The sequence below is a fragment of the Myodes glareolus genome, chromosome 10 (genome assembly GCF_982192425.1).
Source record: "Myodes glareolus chromosome 10, mMyoGla1.1, whole genome shotgun sequence".
Classification (NCBI taxonomy): domain Eukaryota; kingdom Metazoa; phylum Chordata; class Mammalia; order Rodentia; family Cricetidae; genus Myodes; species Myodes glareolus.
This window is the reverse complement of record NC_142035.1, coordinates 22,608,277-22,623,794: the sequence shown is the minus strand read 5'-3', so window position 1 is coordinate 22,623,794 and position 15,518 is coordinate 22,608,277. Positions and strand designations below refer to the sequence as shown.

The window sequence follows — 15,518 nt, the reverse complement described above, 5'->3', positions numbered from 1 at the left end:
TATAGCCATGAACTAGGCCTAGGAGAAGACTCCAAAGAAACTGGTCATGTGGCCTGAGACACATAGAGTCCGGTGTGTAAGCTGGTGTCCCTGGGCCGCATGAGGCCAACTGGTGTGTTTTCTCTGGCTTTAATTTAAAAATCACAACACACATTTCCTTATAAAATAAATAAATAAATGGGTATAGCAGACAGACAGACAGACAGACAGACAGAGCAGAGGCTGTGCTAAAAGCCAAACCTGAGCGGAATGGCACATGCTTTCCGTTTCTCTCGGCCAACAAACCTGCTCACCAGTTTCCATCACTGCATGGCCCCTGGATATTTCCACGTATGTAGTTCTTGCTTTGAACAGTGGTTACCTGAAGTGCCAAAGAGGTGGAGGCAATATGTGTGGAAGAAATCTCTGAGCACAGAGTTTAGCCATCCTTTAGTACAGCCTCAGAAAGACATGCAGCCCCTGGGGCACGAGGTCAGGCTTTCTTCGTGCTGGGAGTGGCTCTGGCTCCTCCTGCATCCCAGTTGCCTGTGAACAGGAGTTGTGTCTGGTCTTGAGTTTTCAAGTGTCCCCTTCATGTCCCTGTAGTCCGTGAAAGCAGAAACCATGACCGTCAGCAGTCTGGCCATCAGAAAGAAGATCGAGCCAGAGGCCATGCTGCAGAGCCGAGTCTCCGCTGCAGACAGCACCCAGGTAACCTGTGCCTCCTCTGTAGCCTGACGTGGGGATTGGGCATTTGAGGGAAGGTCCTCAGTAAATGGCCAAGTCCTTTGGTCAACCTTTTCCTTCCCTCATCCTCCCTGAGGTCTGAGGTGGGAATGGTGGGGAAAGACTGTGCTTCTTAAAACCCAGTGTCCCCATCTGTAAATGAGGGTGATCCTGCCTCCTTCCTCCTGGGAGTGTTCAGCACTCAATGGTGGCTTGACAGGTGTGGAGAGTTTCTACCCCAGGGTGGCTTCCGGGAGAGAAAAGGAGAAATCTCAATCGCTGTTCGGTCAGAACAGCTCGCCTGGGTCATTTCTTATGATGGAGGTGCCACATTAGATTGGCAAAATGAACAAACCGAGGTCAAATGACTAGAGGTGTCTGTGTTAGCGAGTCAAAGCTCACTTGCACCCCGGGACAGCTGGCCTGCCTAGACACAGCCCACAACTTAATGCACACTTTCCGTGTATCCTCTGTGGGTCTTTAGAGTTGAAGGCTCATAGAGCCGAGTTTGTGGGTTTGGGAGATTGCCCCTAATTTTTCTTGCCCAGAAGGGCTACAGTGCTCAGTCCCTTCTCCTGGTGACCACTCTTTGTCTCGACTGCAAGAAGGACTGAGCAGATTGGTTGGTCATTGGCAGAGCCTTCCCCTGGCTTTCACACCCAGCACAAACAACCTGAAATGTGACACAGAGTAACACAAGTGACTGTCATCTCCAGCATCTTTTTGTCCTACTGTTCCAGCATGCGAACTAACGGCTGTACAGGTGTCTCGTGCCACAGAATATCATGAGCTGGGTCACCTTGGTCAACCCGCTTGTCTTCTCTGACTTGCTTTGTTTTCATCGCTTTTGTTTTAATGCAAAGTATAAAGAAACCCAAATGACCCCAAACTCCATAACCTGGCAGCTCTTTGTCATCAAAATGCCAAAGACTGAGTGACACCGTTTTTTATGCTGTCGCGGGGGGAGGGGGGGTAGGCGTATGCCAGCAGAGATGTTTATATCTGCTTCTATTTAAAATTATTAGATCCGAGTGGCCTCGCCTTACACCATACCCTTTGCTCTCAGGTAGTTTAGAACTTACTCATGTGCACCTCTCTGTGTCTCTGTCTCTCTGCCACTCCTGTCTCTCACCTCATGAGGACAGGGTTCCTACCAGCTACCCCAGGCTGGCCTCAGACTCCCTGTGCAGCTGAGGATGACCTTGAACTTTCGATCCTCTTGCTTCAGTCTCCCCTGTGCTGGGGTTACAGGTTACACCACCATATCCAGTTTGGTTGGTTTTTCTTTTTTAAAATGGGGCCTGGGAGTTGAACCCAAGCTTCGTGCATGCTAAGCAAGCACTCTACCAACTGTGCTACGACCCCAGCCCTGTGTCCACTAGTCCGAGTCCACTTAGGAAGTATGTCCTAACTTGTGTTTTCTCTCCCATAACTGAACCCTGTGGTATGTTTTATCTGGGGTAAAGTCTCCTCGTTCATGTTTCTTGGAGATCCTTGAAAAAGCACCAGTTTCTGTTGTAGTGTAAAACACCATGGCCAAAAGCACCGAGGAGGAAAGGGTTTATTTGGGTTCACAGCTCTCAGGTCATGATCCATCACTGAGGGAAGTCAAGGCAGGAATTTCAGGCAGGAACCTGGAGGTGGGAACCGAAGCAGAGGCCATGGAGGAGTGCTGCTTCCCGGTTGCTCCTCATGATTTGCTCAGTCTACTTTTCTTGTTTTGTTTGGTGTTGGTTTTTCAAGACAGGGTTTCTCTGTGTAACCCTGGCTGTCTTGGAATTAGCTCTGTAGAATCAAGCTGATTTTGAGCTCATAGAGATCTGCCTGCCTTTGTCTCCTGAGTGCTGGGATTAAAGGTGTGAACCACCACCACCCAGCTTCAGCCTTGTTCTAATACCATCCAGGACTAGCTGCCTAAGAATGATTCTGCCTCCAGTGATCTGGGTCCTCCCACATCAATCATTAGTCAAGAGAATGCCTGGCAGACTTGCCTTCAGGCCAGTCTTGTGGAGGCATATTCCCAATTGAGAATCCCTTTTCCCAAAACGACTCTAGCTTGTGTCAAGTTGGCATAAAACCAACCAACGTGCCATGTTAACTTCCCATGGGTTGCTGAATCAAAGCTTGGGTAGAATTAATCAACTTGGATGTGGTCACCCTTCCTTTGTTCAGTAGGACAGTGAAATGAACCCTTTGAAGAGCCTTGGTACCCTCTAAAGTGCTCTGTGACCACCCCCGGTACACGCCCCCACTCACGGAGCTTGTCACTTTGTAACTGGGACTGCCATAAGCCAGGTGACATAGTCTCTAATGCCTCCTCGTCTGCCTCGCAGGTTGATGGGGGTGCCCCCGTGGGGAAAGACTTCATGGTGACCCCTCCTTGCATCACCACAGAGACAGTCTCCACCACTATGGTAAGTGGGATCGGGCAGTTCCTCTCTCTGACCCACCCCTCATTCCCTGCAACAGCCAGAACTTGGCAGCTGTTTCAGGAAGATCTTAGCTGCCCTCATGGTGGTGAGACAGATGGCTGGATTCCTGTTGTCTGGTTCCTTGGCTGCTTTTGTACATAGTGTAATCAGTTTGAATAATGTGGGGAGTGAAGTTCCAGAGCCTCCGTTATCCGGGCCATCTCAGCCATGCAGGAGTAGAGGGAGGGTAGAATGGCCTGATTCTCAGCATGCAGGAATCTTGCAATACCAGGTGACTTTTACCTACAGGTAGACATTAGCCTGAAAGCCCCACCCCACCCCTATCCCGCCAGCAAACCCAAACCAGTCACCAGCAGTTTCAGAACACTTTCTCACTGTGACCAGTAGATGGCAGCAGTGAACCTGGGTTGGAAACGCAGATCTAAGGGACCTTGCAGATTTTGCTATTTATTTGCTCTCTAACCAGTAAAGTCCTTGGTTTCAAGTGTCCTCATCCGTAAAATAGGAGTCACCCCCCCTTCTATGTGGCTCACAGCTTCTTATGAGACTCTAATTCAGTGGTTCTCAACCTTCCTGATGCGTGACTCTTTAATACAGTTCCTCATGTTTTGCGACCCCCAAACCATAAAACTATTTAATTGCTGTAAACTGTAATAACTGTAATCTTTCTACTGTTATGATTTACAATGTAAATATCTGATATGCAGAATATCTAATATGTGACCCTTGTGGAGGTTGAGACCCACAGGCTGAGAACCACTACTCTACAGCCCTTAACAGTGAAATCGAACAGACAGTATTGTAATCACAGGTTGTGATGCCAGGCAGTCCCCAGAGACGTCTGACCTTTGGGTTATAAACTGTGGTATCCACTCTTCTTTCTTTGACATCCTTTACAAATGAGAAAACAATGAGTTCAGGGGTAAATAAAGGGATGAACCCAAGGTCACATGACCAATAAATACCAGTTTAGTCTCAGGCATTCTAACACCAGAAGTTTCGATTTCGTTGGCAGTTGCTCTGCTCTGCCCCTGTCCTGACCTGTGTGAACATCAGCTTTATGGGTCTGGGGCTGCAGAGTGTAGCAATGTCTGATCCAGATATTACTTGAGCTAGAGAGAATTGTTTTTGAATGGCTTCCCTTGTCTGACCCCTGACCTCCACCTAAGAAGATGGTTTCATTTAAGTCAGAGTTCTCAGCAGGTGGGTTGTTTTAAGTAATCAGTCTCTAGGATCAGTACATTTAAATCAGTCACCAGAGGGCACCATTTCCCTCGTGGGTCAATTCTTTCTCTCCAAACTGTTACTCTGAGGCATTGAGGTACTTGTAAGGCTACAATTAGATTCGTCTTCATGGTGAGTAGACAGCTACTCCATTCATTTCCTCATCCATCCATTCATCTGTCCATTTGTCCCGAAAACATTGATGAGTCTCTACTGTCTGCCTAGCCCAGGGACCCCGCCCTGCAGAGGCCCCACTGCCTACTAGGATTCTTTGTTCGGTTGTCATCAGAGTACCTGTCTGTACGTCCGTCTTGGGCACACAGTGATGAGCAAGGCCCAACCCTCACCATGGGCAAGTCACTGCACCTCCCAAACCCTTCACTTCCGCTTCTGTAAAGTGGGGTGGGAACAATACAGCGCGTGCCTTTAAGAGTTCCTGCGAGCATGAGCAAGTACCCTGTGCAAAGCCCCCAAGCACAGCCTGGCCTTGGTGTCCCCAGATGTCAGCTGCTGCTGTCTCTCCCTTCTGCCTTCATGGGACAGTGCGGCAGAGTTACCGTAGGGGCCACTGGGATGAAGCTATGAGTGGCGTCTCCGCTAGGAGGATCTAGGGAAGGTGTCACCTCGGCAGGGACAGGAGAGCAGTGAATGAAGGATGGGGTGAGCTGTGGTCACAGGAGAAGACTTCCGGCTGTGGAGAGCAGGCCTAAGGGCAGGGAGCACACGTGGCTGGTAGGTGTGTACAGAGGAGGAGGGGGCAGTGGGGAGGGCTGCAAAGAGGTCTGAATCAGAGCTTAAAGTGTTCCCAATGCCATGTAGGATGGTTTAAACTTTGTCCTGGAAGACAACAGGGCCATAGTGTTTCTAGAGTAGAAGCCTGTCATTAGCTGCGTGTGTTGGTTAGGTTATCAGCTTGTGTGAGTGCGGCCTGGACCTTTAATAAATAGTTATTGAACACCCACAATATGTGAGGTACTGTGAATCCAGTCCTGGAGGAAATAACATCTCTAACCCTGGAGCCCACGTTAGGCCAGAAAGAGAAGGTGGGAACCTGTTTGAGGGTTGCTGGTGTCCAGCAGGGGCACTGCCAGGGTTCAAGAAGGTAGGTGCCCCCAAGTTAGGGATTGAAGATCCTGGAGTAGGAAAGTGCAGTGTGCGGGCACTGGTAGGATGCCCAGGAGACAGGACGGACGGATGGGCTGGGGACAGTGTTTGCAGTGTGGTCCCAGGTGCTTGCAACAAAGGCATAGTCCCCCACCCTGCTCCAAAGCTCCTAATTCAGAAACTTGGGGATCCTAGGAGTCTGTGTTCACAAGCCCTCTCAGTGATACCCCTTAGGGTAGTGTGAGGGGAGTGTAATGCTTGTGTTAGGTTCAAGCAACCAGTTCTACTGCAGGTCTGACCAGTGTGAGACATCTGTAGGGTGTTTCCAGGGAAAGGCTCAGGAGATGATTGGTTTTGAAGATTTAGGGTTTAAGATCTGGGCAACAGGTAGGATAGGAGACTGTGGCACCAGAGAGGCAGAAGAAATCCCTGGGTATCTGCAGGTAGATGGAGGGGAGCCCTGAGGAGAGATGGGGGGTTGCCTTGCCCAGGGAGAGGAACTGCTTCCTTGAGTTGGGAGATGGTTCTGGCTATGAATACAGCCAGCACGGGACAGGGGAGCACCTAGGTTTTGAACAACCTGTGTCCCGCTTACTGGCTTCTGTTTCCACCATGAAGATGGAGAGGAGCCGTGGATGCTGGGCTCAGGACAAGAGGGAAGATAGAGAATCAGAAGCTGTGTGTGAGCGTAGTCTGAGAGACAGAAGGACCCAAAGGGAGCTGGTGTCTGTTGCCTAAGCGAGAGAAAGAAAACACTGCTAGAAATGGCCTCATGGTCTGGGACCCAAGATGTCGGGAATGCATCTCAGGATGGTGTGCCAAGTGACCTGGTCACCGGCAGTCAGGGCAAGAGCAGGTGTGGCAGAGGCTCCGTCCTCCCCCCATGCTGTGGCAGGAAGACAGCAGTCTAGGTCCTTGCCGTGCACAGACCAAGACTTGCCATTTAGCTGAGATGCTTATAACCAAGCTGAGCTGGAGACTAAGCAGACATGAGAGACAGCAAAAAAGACCCTCAGTGTCCCTTGGCCAGATACAGGACACCAAGTCCAGTGACAATTCCAGGGAACTCCAGCAGTTAGAATTTAGAATAAGGCCAGGGGAGCTGGCTCAAGAGTGACAGTTCCAAGGGCAGACTGGCGCGGACCACAAGCACCTAACAGCCTTGGAGGCTGCTCAGCTGGGAGTTAACTCCTGGTTCCACCACTGTCGTGCTGTAGGACGTTAACAAGCCACATACTGTGTGTCCCTTGCAGGATAGGACTGCCGCCAGGGATTGCCTGCAGTGGCTGCGAAGGTTAAATGAGTTACACGCATGCACGTACCTGGTAAATGCCCAGTGCCTGGCAGGTCCTGGGAAGTACCTACATGGTTCATCCACCTGCACTCCTGCATTTACCAACAGCTTAAGGGCTCCAGAGGAATAGACGAAGGTCCTTTTCCACAGACAGTAGGGAGGAAGTGGCTCTGCCTCAAAGTTCACAGCAGGTCCAGGACAAGAGCCTGGGCCACCCAACTCCTTTTAGGGCTTCCAGAGAGCAATACTGTATCCTGTTTGCCTTGGCATCCCGAATAGCAGGGATTCAGTAAATGTTTGCGGAGTGAGTGTGCAAGCGAGCATGCACATGTGTGTGGGATTGAGCAAGGGAGGACTGAATGGGTGCCTCAGCTCTCTGCTTCTGTGTTGCTTCTAAACCCTGTGGTGATGATGACCACACGGTCACATGCCCTGGCTCTCCTGGAGGCCTATTGACCTGAGACCTGGCCATCTGAGCACTATTGTCTCCCCAGGAGAACAGTCTCAAGTCCGGGAAGGGGGCAGCTGCCATGATCCCCGGCCCACAGACGGTGGCCACGGAAATCCGTTCTCTTTCACCGGTAAGTAGGCAGGACCAGCTCAGGCTAGGGGACTTGAAGCCGGGCATGCGGGCATGCAGCCGCAGCAAGTGCGGTGAGGTGCTCAGTACCATTCCAAATGCCCACATGCTCCCCAAGGTGCCCATCAGCATCCCCCCCCCCATGTAATCAAAGCATTATCATCAGGGCTGAGGGTAAACAGGACACACACACACACAGACACACACTGCTGTGTCAGCTTATAAAGCAGGAAGAGCAGGGAGTTAGGAGTCCAGAGGCTTGGATTCTAGGCCGGACTCTGTTGGTGACTGCCCCACTGGTGGCCCCGAGTCTGTCATTAGAGGTCTTTTCTGATACTTTAATCCTCTGTTTGCTGTTCTCAATACCTAGTCCAGAGAGAGCATGTTCCTGCCTGTGACAGGACGAGGTCCTGGGGGCTCTGTCTGCTGTCTGGATCCATCTGGTCATTTTTCTAGGACTCTTCCATTCTAGGCCGTTGTTAGGACGCTGGGCTGTAGGGATTCATCTAAGAGTTACAGATGCCTGGGTTTGGGAATATTCTAGGTCTAGATGTGGAAAGAGTCTGGTATTGTATAAGAATGAATGGTTCAAAGCATCTTGGCATCCCTGCTTCACCTTCACGGGCCCCTGCTTCTCCCTGGGGAAGTTTCCCTAGCCCTGCCTGCCTTCAGAGCCCAGTGCCCTGACCTGACCCCCGGGGTGGGGGTGGTTATATTCTGCAGATCATCGGGAAAGATGTCCTCACCAGCACCTACGGCGCCACTGCGGAAACCCTCTCAACCTCCACCACCACCCATGTCACCAAAGTGAGTAGCAGCAGGCTCCCGGGCCCCAGTGGGCTTCAGGGCCCCAGCGGCTGTAGGTGGGAAGATCACTACCATGCTGACCCCTGGCTCCTCATTCTCTAAGGCTCACAGAGGGGACCTTGGCCAGTACTGGAGTGTGCTGCCCTGTGCTACTGTTGTCTGGGAGTAGGCCTTGCCCACGGCATTGGCAGCTAACCTATGGGATCAGATGTTCTCTCTAAACAATGATGTCTGCATCTTACAGGCCTTGAGAGCCAGGAGAGTTCAGAAGAGAGATGTGCAGGAAGCTCCCCAAAGTCAAGCAGTGTCATTTGGAAAAAGCTGTGGTTTGCCAGGCCTGGTAGTACAAGTCTCCAGTCCCAGCTACTTAGAAAGCTGATGTGGGACTGAACGTCCAGGACAGCCTGGGCTACTTAATGGGATCCTGTTTCAAAGCAGAAAGTAGAGAGGACTGGAGCTATTTCCCAATGGTAGAGTCTTTGCCTAGCAGAGGTTCTCTCCTTATCCGTCATTGTCCTGTCCTCCCGCTCCCTGCTGGCCCACCCACCCAGAACAAGAGAGAGAAGAGAATAGAGTTTGAGTAGGGTCTTGGGACTCTCTGCAGAACACCTGAGGGTATAGCAGCCAGGAGGCGTGCTATGCTAGCAGGAGGGGCAGAGACACTGGGTGTTTACCTCTTCATTAAGCAAATGCTAAGTGACTATCAACCTTACTGGACTTCCAGCCTGCTGGAGTGTTTGTAGGAAACCAGGAAGCAGTGTGTAGAAAGGGGACTGGGAAATTAAGATGCACTTGGAGCAGGAAGTGCAGAATGGGGGCAGACAAGATAGGCACCAGATACTGGGCCTGATTTGATCATGCAGGATCTTAGTCACGAGGAAATTTAACTTAGGTAGTGACTCAGTGGAGATAGGCTCCCTAGAGCTGGGAGTGAAAGGTGGCTGGGCTGTCTGATAGGTGTGGGGAGGTAGAGGAAGAAGAACTAAGGCCTGGGCTTGAGGGCTTGGACCAAAGGAGAGTTGGAAGAGAACAGGACAGAGGAGGGAGGCATTCCTAGGGGCTATCAGCTGTGACAGCCAGGGAACGAGGAAGGGTTGAGAAGGAGGCCGCAGCAAGTGCACAGCTGAGCCGCCAGGGAGAAAGGGAGAGGTCCAGCCATGACTAGAAGCCTGAGGAGCCAGGCTGAGCCCTGGGGATTGAGTTGAAGGTCCAGCTGACCCCACAGAAGGGAAAGTCTGATTGGTAACACTCGCCTGCAACTTTGTAGCATTGTCACATCTCCCAGGAAGCGACCTCTCAAAACACCTGAGAGAAGCACATGGGCTTTATGGGAATGCCTCACACCGCACACCCCACAATGTGTGCCTTAGGAAACTCTCCTCTGTACCTCACCACTCAGGGGCCCCTTTGGTTCACCCTTGCCTACCTCCAGCTAGGCTTTTCCTGGGTCACATCCTCCTTGGACATGCCAAACAGTTAGGCCCCACCCCATCCTCTGCTTCTAAGCCCCACTCCTTGAGAAAACAGGAGAGGTAATAAAGTATCTTCATAGGATTGTTCCAAGTCTTTTAAGGTAGAATCTCGTCTCCAGGTCATTTAAGGTAGAACCTTGTCACCATTCACATTCCATTCATGTGCTCATTCAACAGATTCAGCACTGCCAGGTCAGGTGGGGAAAGGTGCGGGGTGAAGGGACACTGTGGTGATCAAAGTACAAGCCCCCCTCTCCAGGTCTTGAAGTCTGGAGAGGTGAGCAAGGCCATGTGCACATAGGTCAGCACCATGCAGAGGCCCAAACCATGAGAGATATAGACTCAGTGCTTGGGGAAGGCCGGGACGGGATGCTTTGGGACCCTGCCAACCAAGGAGCAGCGTCTGAGCTGGGTGTGGGAGACATCAATGGGACACTTCGAGAGCTGGGGAGTGATGACAACCTGAAGTCCTCAAACTAGAAGAGAATGCCAAGGAAGGCAGGAAAGGTGGTTGACTGAGGCTGACGTGTGTAGGTCTGTCACAGCTCACCTAAGCGGAACCTCGCCTTTCTCTCCCCTGCCCTCTCCTTCTCTCCCCACAGACTGTGAAAGGAGGGTTTTCTGAGACAAGGATCGAGAAGCGAATCATCATTACTGGGGACGAAGATGTCGATCAAGACCAGGTACAGGGCTTGGAGGCGGGGAAGTATTTTCAGGGCACAGCCCAGTATCCAGCATCTGTAATGGTGACCTATGGGGGGCTACCCTTCTGAGCAGAGAAGGTGTCCACCCCTTGCTGACCTCCAAGAAGGGGCATTGGATGGAGACCAGAAGATTCCAACTCTAGTCTTGTCCTCTGTTTATCTTGGCCCCTCCTGGGCCTCAGTTTTCCCCAGCTATGCAGTAGGGGCTTGTGTTCAGTTTCTCTCATAGGCACTATTCTGTGGTGCCTCACTATGCTTTTCTGCCCACCAGGCCCTGGCTTTGGCGATCAAGGAAGCCAAACTACAGCATCCAGACATGCTGGTAACCAAAGCTGTTGTCTACAGAGAAACAGACCCATCCCCGGAGGAGAGGGACAAGAAGCCACAGGTACAGGTCTGGAGCTCAGCATGTGGGAGGGAGGAGGAAGCAGTAAAAAGATTCTTGGAAGCCAGATGGTGGTGATGCACACCTTTAATCCCAGTACTTAGGAGGCAGAGGCGAGTGGATCTCTGAGTTTAAGGCCAGCCTGGTCTACAGAGTGAGATCCAGGACAGCCTGGGCTATGCAGAGAAATGCTGTCTCTGAAAAAAAGAAAGAAAGGAAGGAAGGAAGGAAGGAAGGAAGGAAGGAAGGAAGGAAGGAAGGAAGAAAGAAAGAAAGAAAGAAAGAAAGAAAGAAAGAAAGAAAGAAAAGGAAATTCTTGGAGAGTCACTCTTTCTGGGCTACAATGCAGGACAAATGGTAGCTAGGAAAACTGATTGCTGTGTGTTTAAAGGCAAGTGGCTAAAGTAACTAATTTCCTTTATCTTCCTTCTTTTGTACCCATCACCCTGTTCCCCTGCTTCTGGCACCCAGGAATCCTGACCTCTGTGAAGAGATGCTGGCATGTCTGGTCCAACCCAAGCCAGAGAACCATTAAGAAGGGGCCTTCATTCTGGATTCTCCGACAACACCAACATCCCAGCTGCGACGTACTGTCACTGATGAGAGACTGGGAAGGGAAAGCATATATATATAGATATATAGAGATATAGATATATATATAGGAAACACCGCGTCCTTGCACTGCTCTGGGGCTGGCGGAGCTGTCAGCTGATGGCAACAACCGACATCTGCAGCAACCTTCATTTCCTTTGCAGACAAATTGAATTGGTGGGAATTTTTTTTCCAGGAAAATATGTAACAATCATAATCTCTTGTTCCCTGGCCCCTTTCTCCTGCCAAACTACAAAAGCAGACCATGATGATTGTAGATGTCCCCTCGAACCTCGGCTGCACACACTCCAGGACGGGCAAGCACCCCGTTTGTTCTTCCCAGCTTCTGTTGCTCCCCCTAATGTGAAGGAGGAGAAAAATAAGATCACGTAGCCAAGCAAGAGAAGTCACAGCCGCAAGACACGCACAGTCCACTGTTTTCCAAGAAAAAAGAATGGAAGTCTCCCACTGGGAGGAGGAGGGGGAGGACCACTCGATTGTTATTTCCGGGTCTTGACACTGGGCTGCGGCATCCACTCTCTGTCCTTCTGCCCTCCCCACTTCACCCTTGACTTCTGCTCATCTTGTCTCCATTTTCTGTCTCAGCTCCCTCCCGCCTCTCTCCCCGACCCTCCTCTTCTGTGTCCTGGTCCGGCCTGAGGGCCACTGCAGATGACTCTCATTGGAAGAAAAAGAGACTTCGAGAGCAAAAGGAAGCCATGGGAAGGGAAGTAGACATTGTGTTTCCGGTTTCTCATGATGGAGGTGCAGCTCATAGGAGATTGTATGACTGTGATTTTAAGTTATGTATATTACATGTAACAGGAAACAAATATTAAAATAAACTGTGCTGGTAAGTATGCAGCTGACATTTTCAAGTTATAATTACCTGACTGTGATGTATCCCAAGGTTCCTAGATCTTGCCAAACTGGCCCAGACGAGGACACTGGACTCTGGGTGTGGCCAGCTCCCAGTAGGGCTGACAGATTCAGTGTAGTGAAACTGTGTGTGGTGTTTGTAACTGGGTGATTGGTGGGGAGACTGGGGGGCCCTCCATGAGAGGTGAAGGTTCGGCCAGAAGGAAACAACACAGATGTAGTCCCGAACACGCCAGGCCAAGATGCCTTCTCCCCCAGCAATAGCTGTCCGGGCCTGGGCTGTGCTCAGTCCTCTGCTGCTGAGGTGAAAGGTTAGTCCTCCTAGCTCTGGGGGGACTTGCCACGGCTTTCAGTCCTCTTTCTGTTTTACTGTGACCAGGGTCTTTGTTTTGGTTTGTATTCCGCCATGTCTTGCCCTGCTCTTCACCTCCTCGTCACCGTCAGTTCCTTCTCTTAAGGGAGGTGGTGCCCTGGCTGAGGTAGAAAACAGTCCCTCTTAACCTGGTTTTCTGAAATGCCCAGCCAGTCTTCCCCCTCTGCCTCTTCCATCGTGAATCGTGCTCTTTTTCCTGAGCTAAGGTAGCCATGATAAAGAGGCCATGAACACGGGAAAGGCCACGATAGGCCTCCTGCATGATAGGCCATACTGCATTGCCATAGGCCTCACCTATCCCAGAACGATAGCAGGTATGAGGAAGTGTTGCCTACTGGCTTCATCTGCCTTAGACTCGGGCTTGTAAGACCTCTGTCAGTCGGTAGCCAAGCTCAGAAATGGCCTTGAGATGACAGGAGCCCTTGGGGGAAAACCCGGCCACCAACTTGGCATTGCACTCTGGCATATGCAGACTCCTGGCTTGCTTGCCACGAGCAGTGTCCCTTTCTGAAGGAAATATCCTACGGCAATCCCATTCCACTCCTAGTCCTGCTAAGGCAGTTCATACATTTATTCAACGAATGTTTATGAGTTGCTTGTTTGTGCCAGGCTCTGTTTTTAAGGTGGAAGGAGAAGCATGTGGTGGGGGAGAGGAACCTGGGATGCCACCGGACAAACCTGTCCCTAACCATAGCTGGCTTGTTTCAAAACACGCCTCCACTCCCTCCGTCTGATCAGACATTACCTGGAGTGTCTCTCAGGGGGCCCGGGCTAGATGCGCCCTCTTTGCCTGCTTATTAGTTATTCCTACGATGGACACCTTCCCTACTTACAGGTGCTGGCCTGACACAGGGCAAGAAGCTAGAGCAGCTTTTCTCTGTGGCCGCTGAGAAGTAGAGCCAGGCTTTTTAGACAGCAGAGTCAGCCATATGCCCTGGTGCAGGCTGGTAGACCCACTCCACTCCAGTGTGACAAAGCATTCTCTCTGCTCCGGGATCTTTGTTCATTCTTGGTGGAGAAGCCACAGAACCTCCTGCCTGCCCTTTAGAACCTGCAAGCTCCTGCTGTTTCTGAGCCAAGAGCAGGAATGGCTGTGTCCCCTTGGAATTGGGCTCAGGCCTCCCCTGCCTCTGCAGGGGCTCCATGGCCTGCTTGCACTGGACGCACATACCTCAGAGGGAGGGTCTTTGTTCAGAGGGTTGCACCTGCCCTGAATGTGGGCTACAGGGCAAGGAGAAAATGACCCGCTTAGCTTGTGGGGTGTTAGAATTTAGGGAGATACTCGCTCCATGGGTGTTCTGACCTTCTTCCCCCAGAGAGGTGGTCAGCTCCCTGCCCAGGGAGGAGGGGACCTGCAGAGCTCAAATTTAGGAAACTGTGTCCTCCCGTCCTCCACTCCATAGAGAATAAGGATGTTGTCTTGTCTGTCTTCAGCCTATTTTTTTTCTTTTTGCCTTTTTTTTTGGTGTGTGTGTGTGTGTGTCTCATCTCTATCCAGTAGGCCAGGTAACAGAGTGGGGAAAGTCTCAGAGAGCAGTCAGAGTTCTGGGTGACCGTATAGATGCAGCTCCTAACTTACCACGTGACACCGAGCTACTTCATCCCACCTAACTAAAGGAGTAGGGTAAACTAGTTGCACCTAACTAAATGAGCAGGGTAAACTAGTTGATCCCTGAGCCTTTTCCCACTCTGTGTTTCATGCACCTTTATTTTCCCGACTTTTGCTTTCTGTGGATCTGTTCCATGTGAAGGTACAGGAAGTGCCAGGACCTGTTTCAGTTTTTGAATCCTGCAAGCACATACCAAGACTGGCCTGAGATTGCATGAGCAACATCACTCTAAATATATATATTTTTTTTTTCAAAAAGCACCTTACCAACCAACTGCAATGCTGTCGTGTTCCTTTTTATTCAGTCCCCTCTCTCCTCTCTTGTCCCCACGCTCCCCCACCTCAGTGCTCCGTGCTGTATGCGTGTGCTCTCTGTTCTTGTATACTCAATAAAAGTGAAATAAATGTGTTTGATGCTGAACCATGGACTCCCTCAGCCTCCCTTATCTCCCTCCTTTCTCTCTCCTCTCTGACCTCGGATGCTGGTACAAGTTGATATAGAACAGGAGTGGAGACATCCCAATGTAGAACACATTTTTTGTTTTGTTTTTGAGACAGGAATTGTTTTGTTTCTGAGACAGCATCTCATCATGTAGCCCTAGCCTGGAACTCAGAGATTCTCCTACTTCTACCGTTCTAGTGCTGAGATTAAAGTCATGCATCCAGCCAGGCTCTAATGTAGAACAATTTTAATCAACAAAGTCTGGAGTTCCTACTGTGACCCAGGCCTTGGCTTAGGCTCTATGGGCTCAACGGCACACAGGGCAAAATCCTTACTGGTCGAGGGCTTTCTATCCAGTGGAGGAAACAGTGAGACAGGAAAGACAGGTTAGAGAGATCAGCTCTAGGAAGGAAACGCGGAGGAAGCAGTGGCGGCCATTTTAACAAGGCCAAAGTTGAGAGTGTAGCTTAGTGTGTGCTTAGCATGTGTGAGGCTCTGTGTGTGATCCCCAACACCACAAAGGGGGAAACCGGTTAGCCAGTTAAGGACCTCCCTAAGGAAGTCATTTTTGAGCTTAATAAAGAGAAAGACCCAGTGAGGTGAAAACCTTGAATAAGAACTTTCTATGCAGAGGGCACAGTAAGTATGTGGGTCCCAGGACCTGGAGCCGGGAGGTGTAGCATGATCCATCCGAAAGAAAATCAAACCCCCTCTATGGGAGCCTTGTAAAACAACATGCCCACAATCTTGCCACGTGCTTCATGTTGTCATACCACCCTTATTGACTTAACTTTTCTTTAACTCACTTGGGAAACATTTAAGAAAGGAAATTAGGGGACTGCTGAGATGGCTCAGCAGATAAAGACTTAGCTAAAGCACTTACCATCAAGACTGACGATCTGAGTTCGATCCCCCAG

The 15,518-nt window shown here is 50.6% G+C and overlaps 1 protein-coding gene across 1 annotated transcript in view; it reads left to right on the top strand.

Annotated features, from left to right (window-relative positions):
- Epb41l1 (erythrocyte membrane protein band 4.1 like 1) overlaps positions 1 to 14,580 on the top strand; it is a 66,454-nt gene extending 51,874 nt beyond the window's left edge. Inside the window, 7 exon segments of the mRNA XM_085697144.2 lie at positions 586 to 690; positions 3,039 to 3,119; positions 7,254 to 7,340; positions 8,063 to 8,146; positions 10,221 to 10,301; positions 10,594 to 10,710; positions 11,179 to 14,580. Of these exon segments, the coding sequence (XP_085553270.2) occupies positions 586 to 690; positions 3,039 to 3,119; positions 7,254 to 7,340; positions 8,063 to 8,146; positions 10,221 to 10,301; positions 10,594 to 10,710; positions 11,179 to 11,187 (564 nt within the window). The 3' untranslated portion in view covers positions 11,188 to 14,580.
- The last annotated feature ends 938 nt before the right edge of the window (positions 14,581 to 15,518 follow it).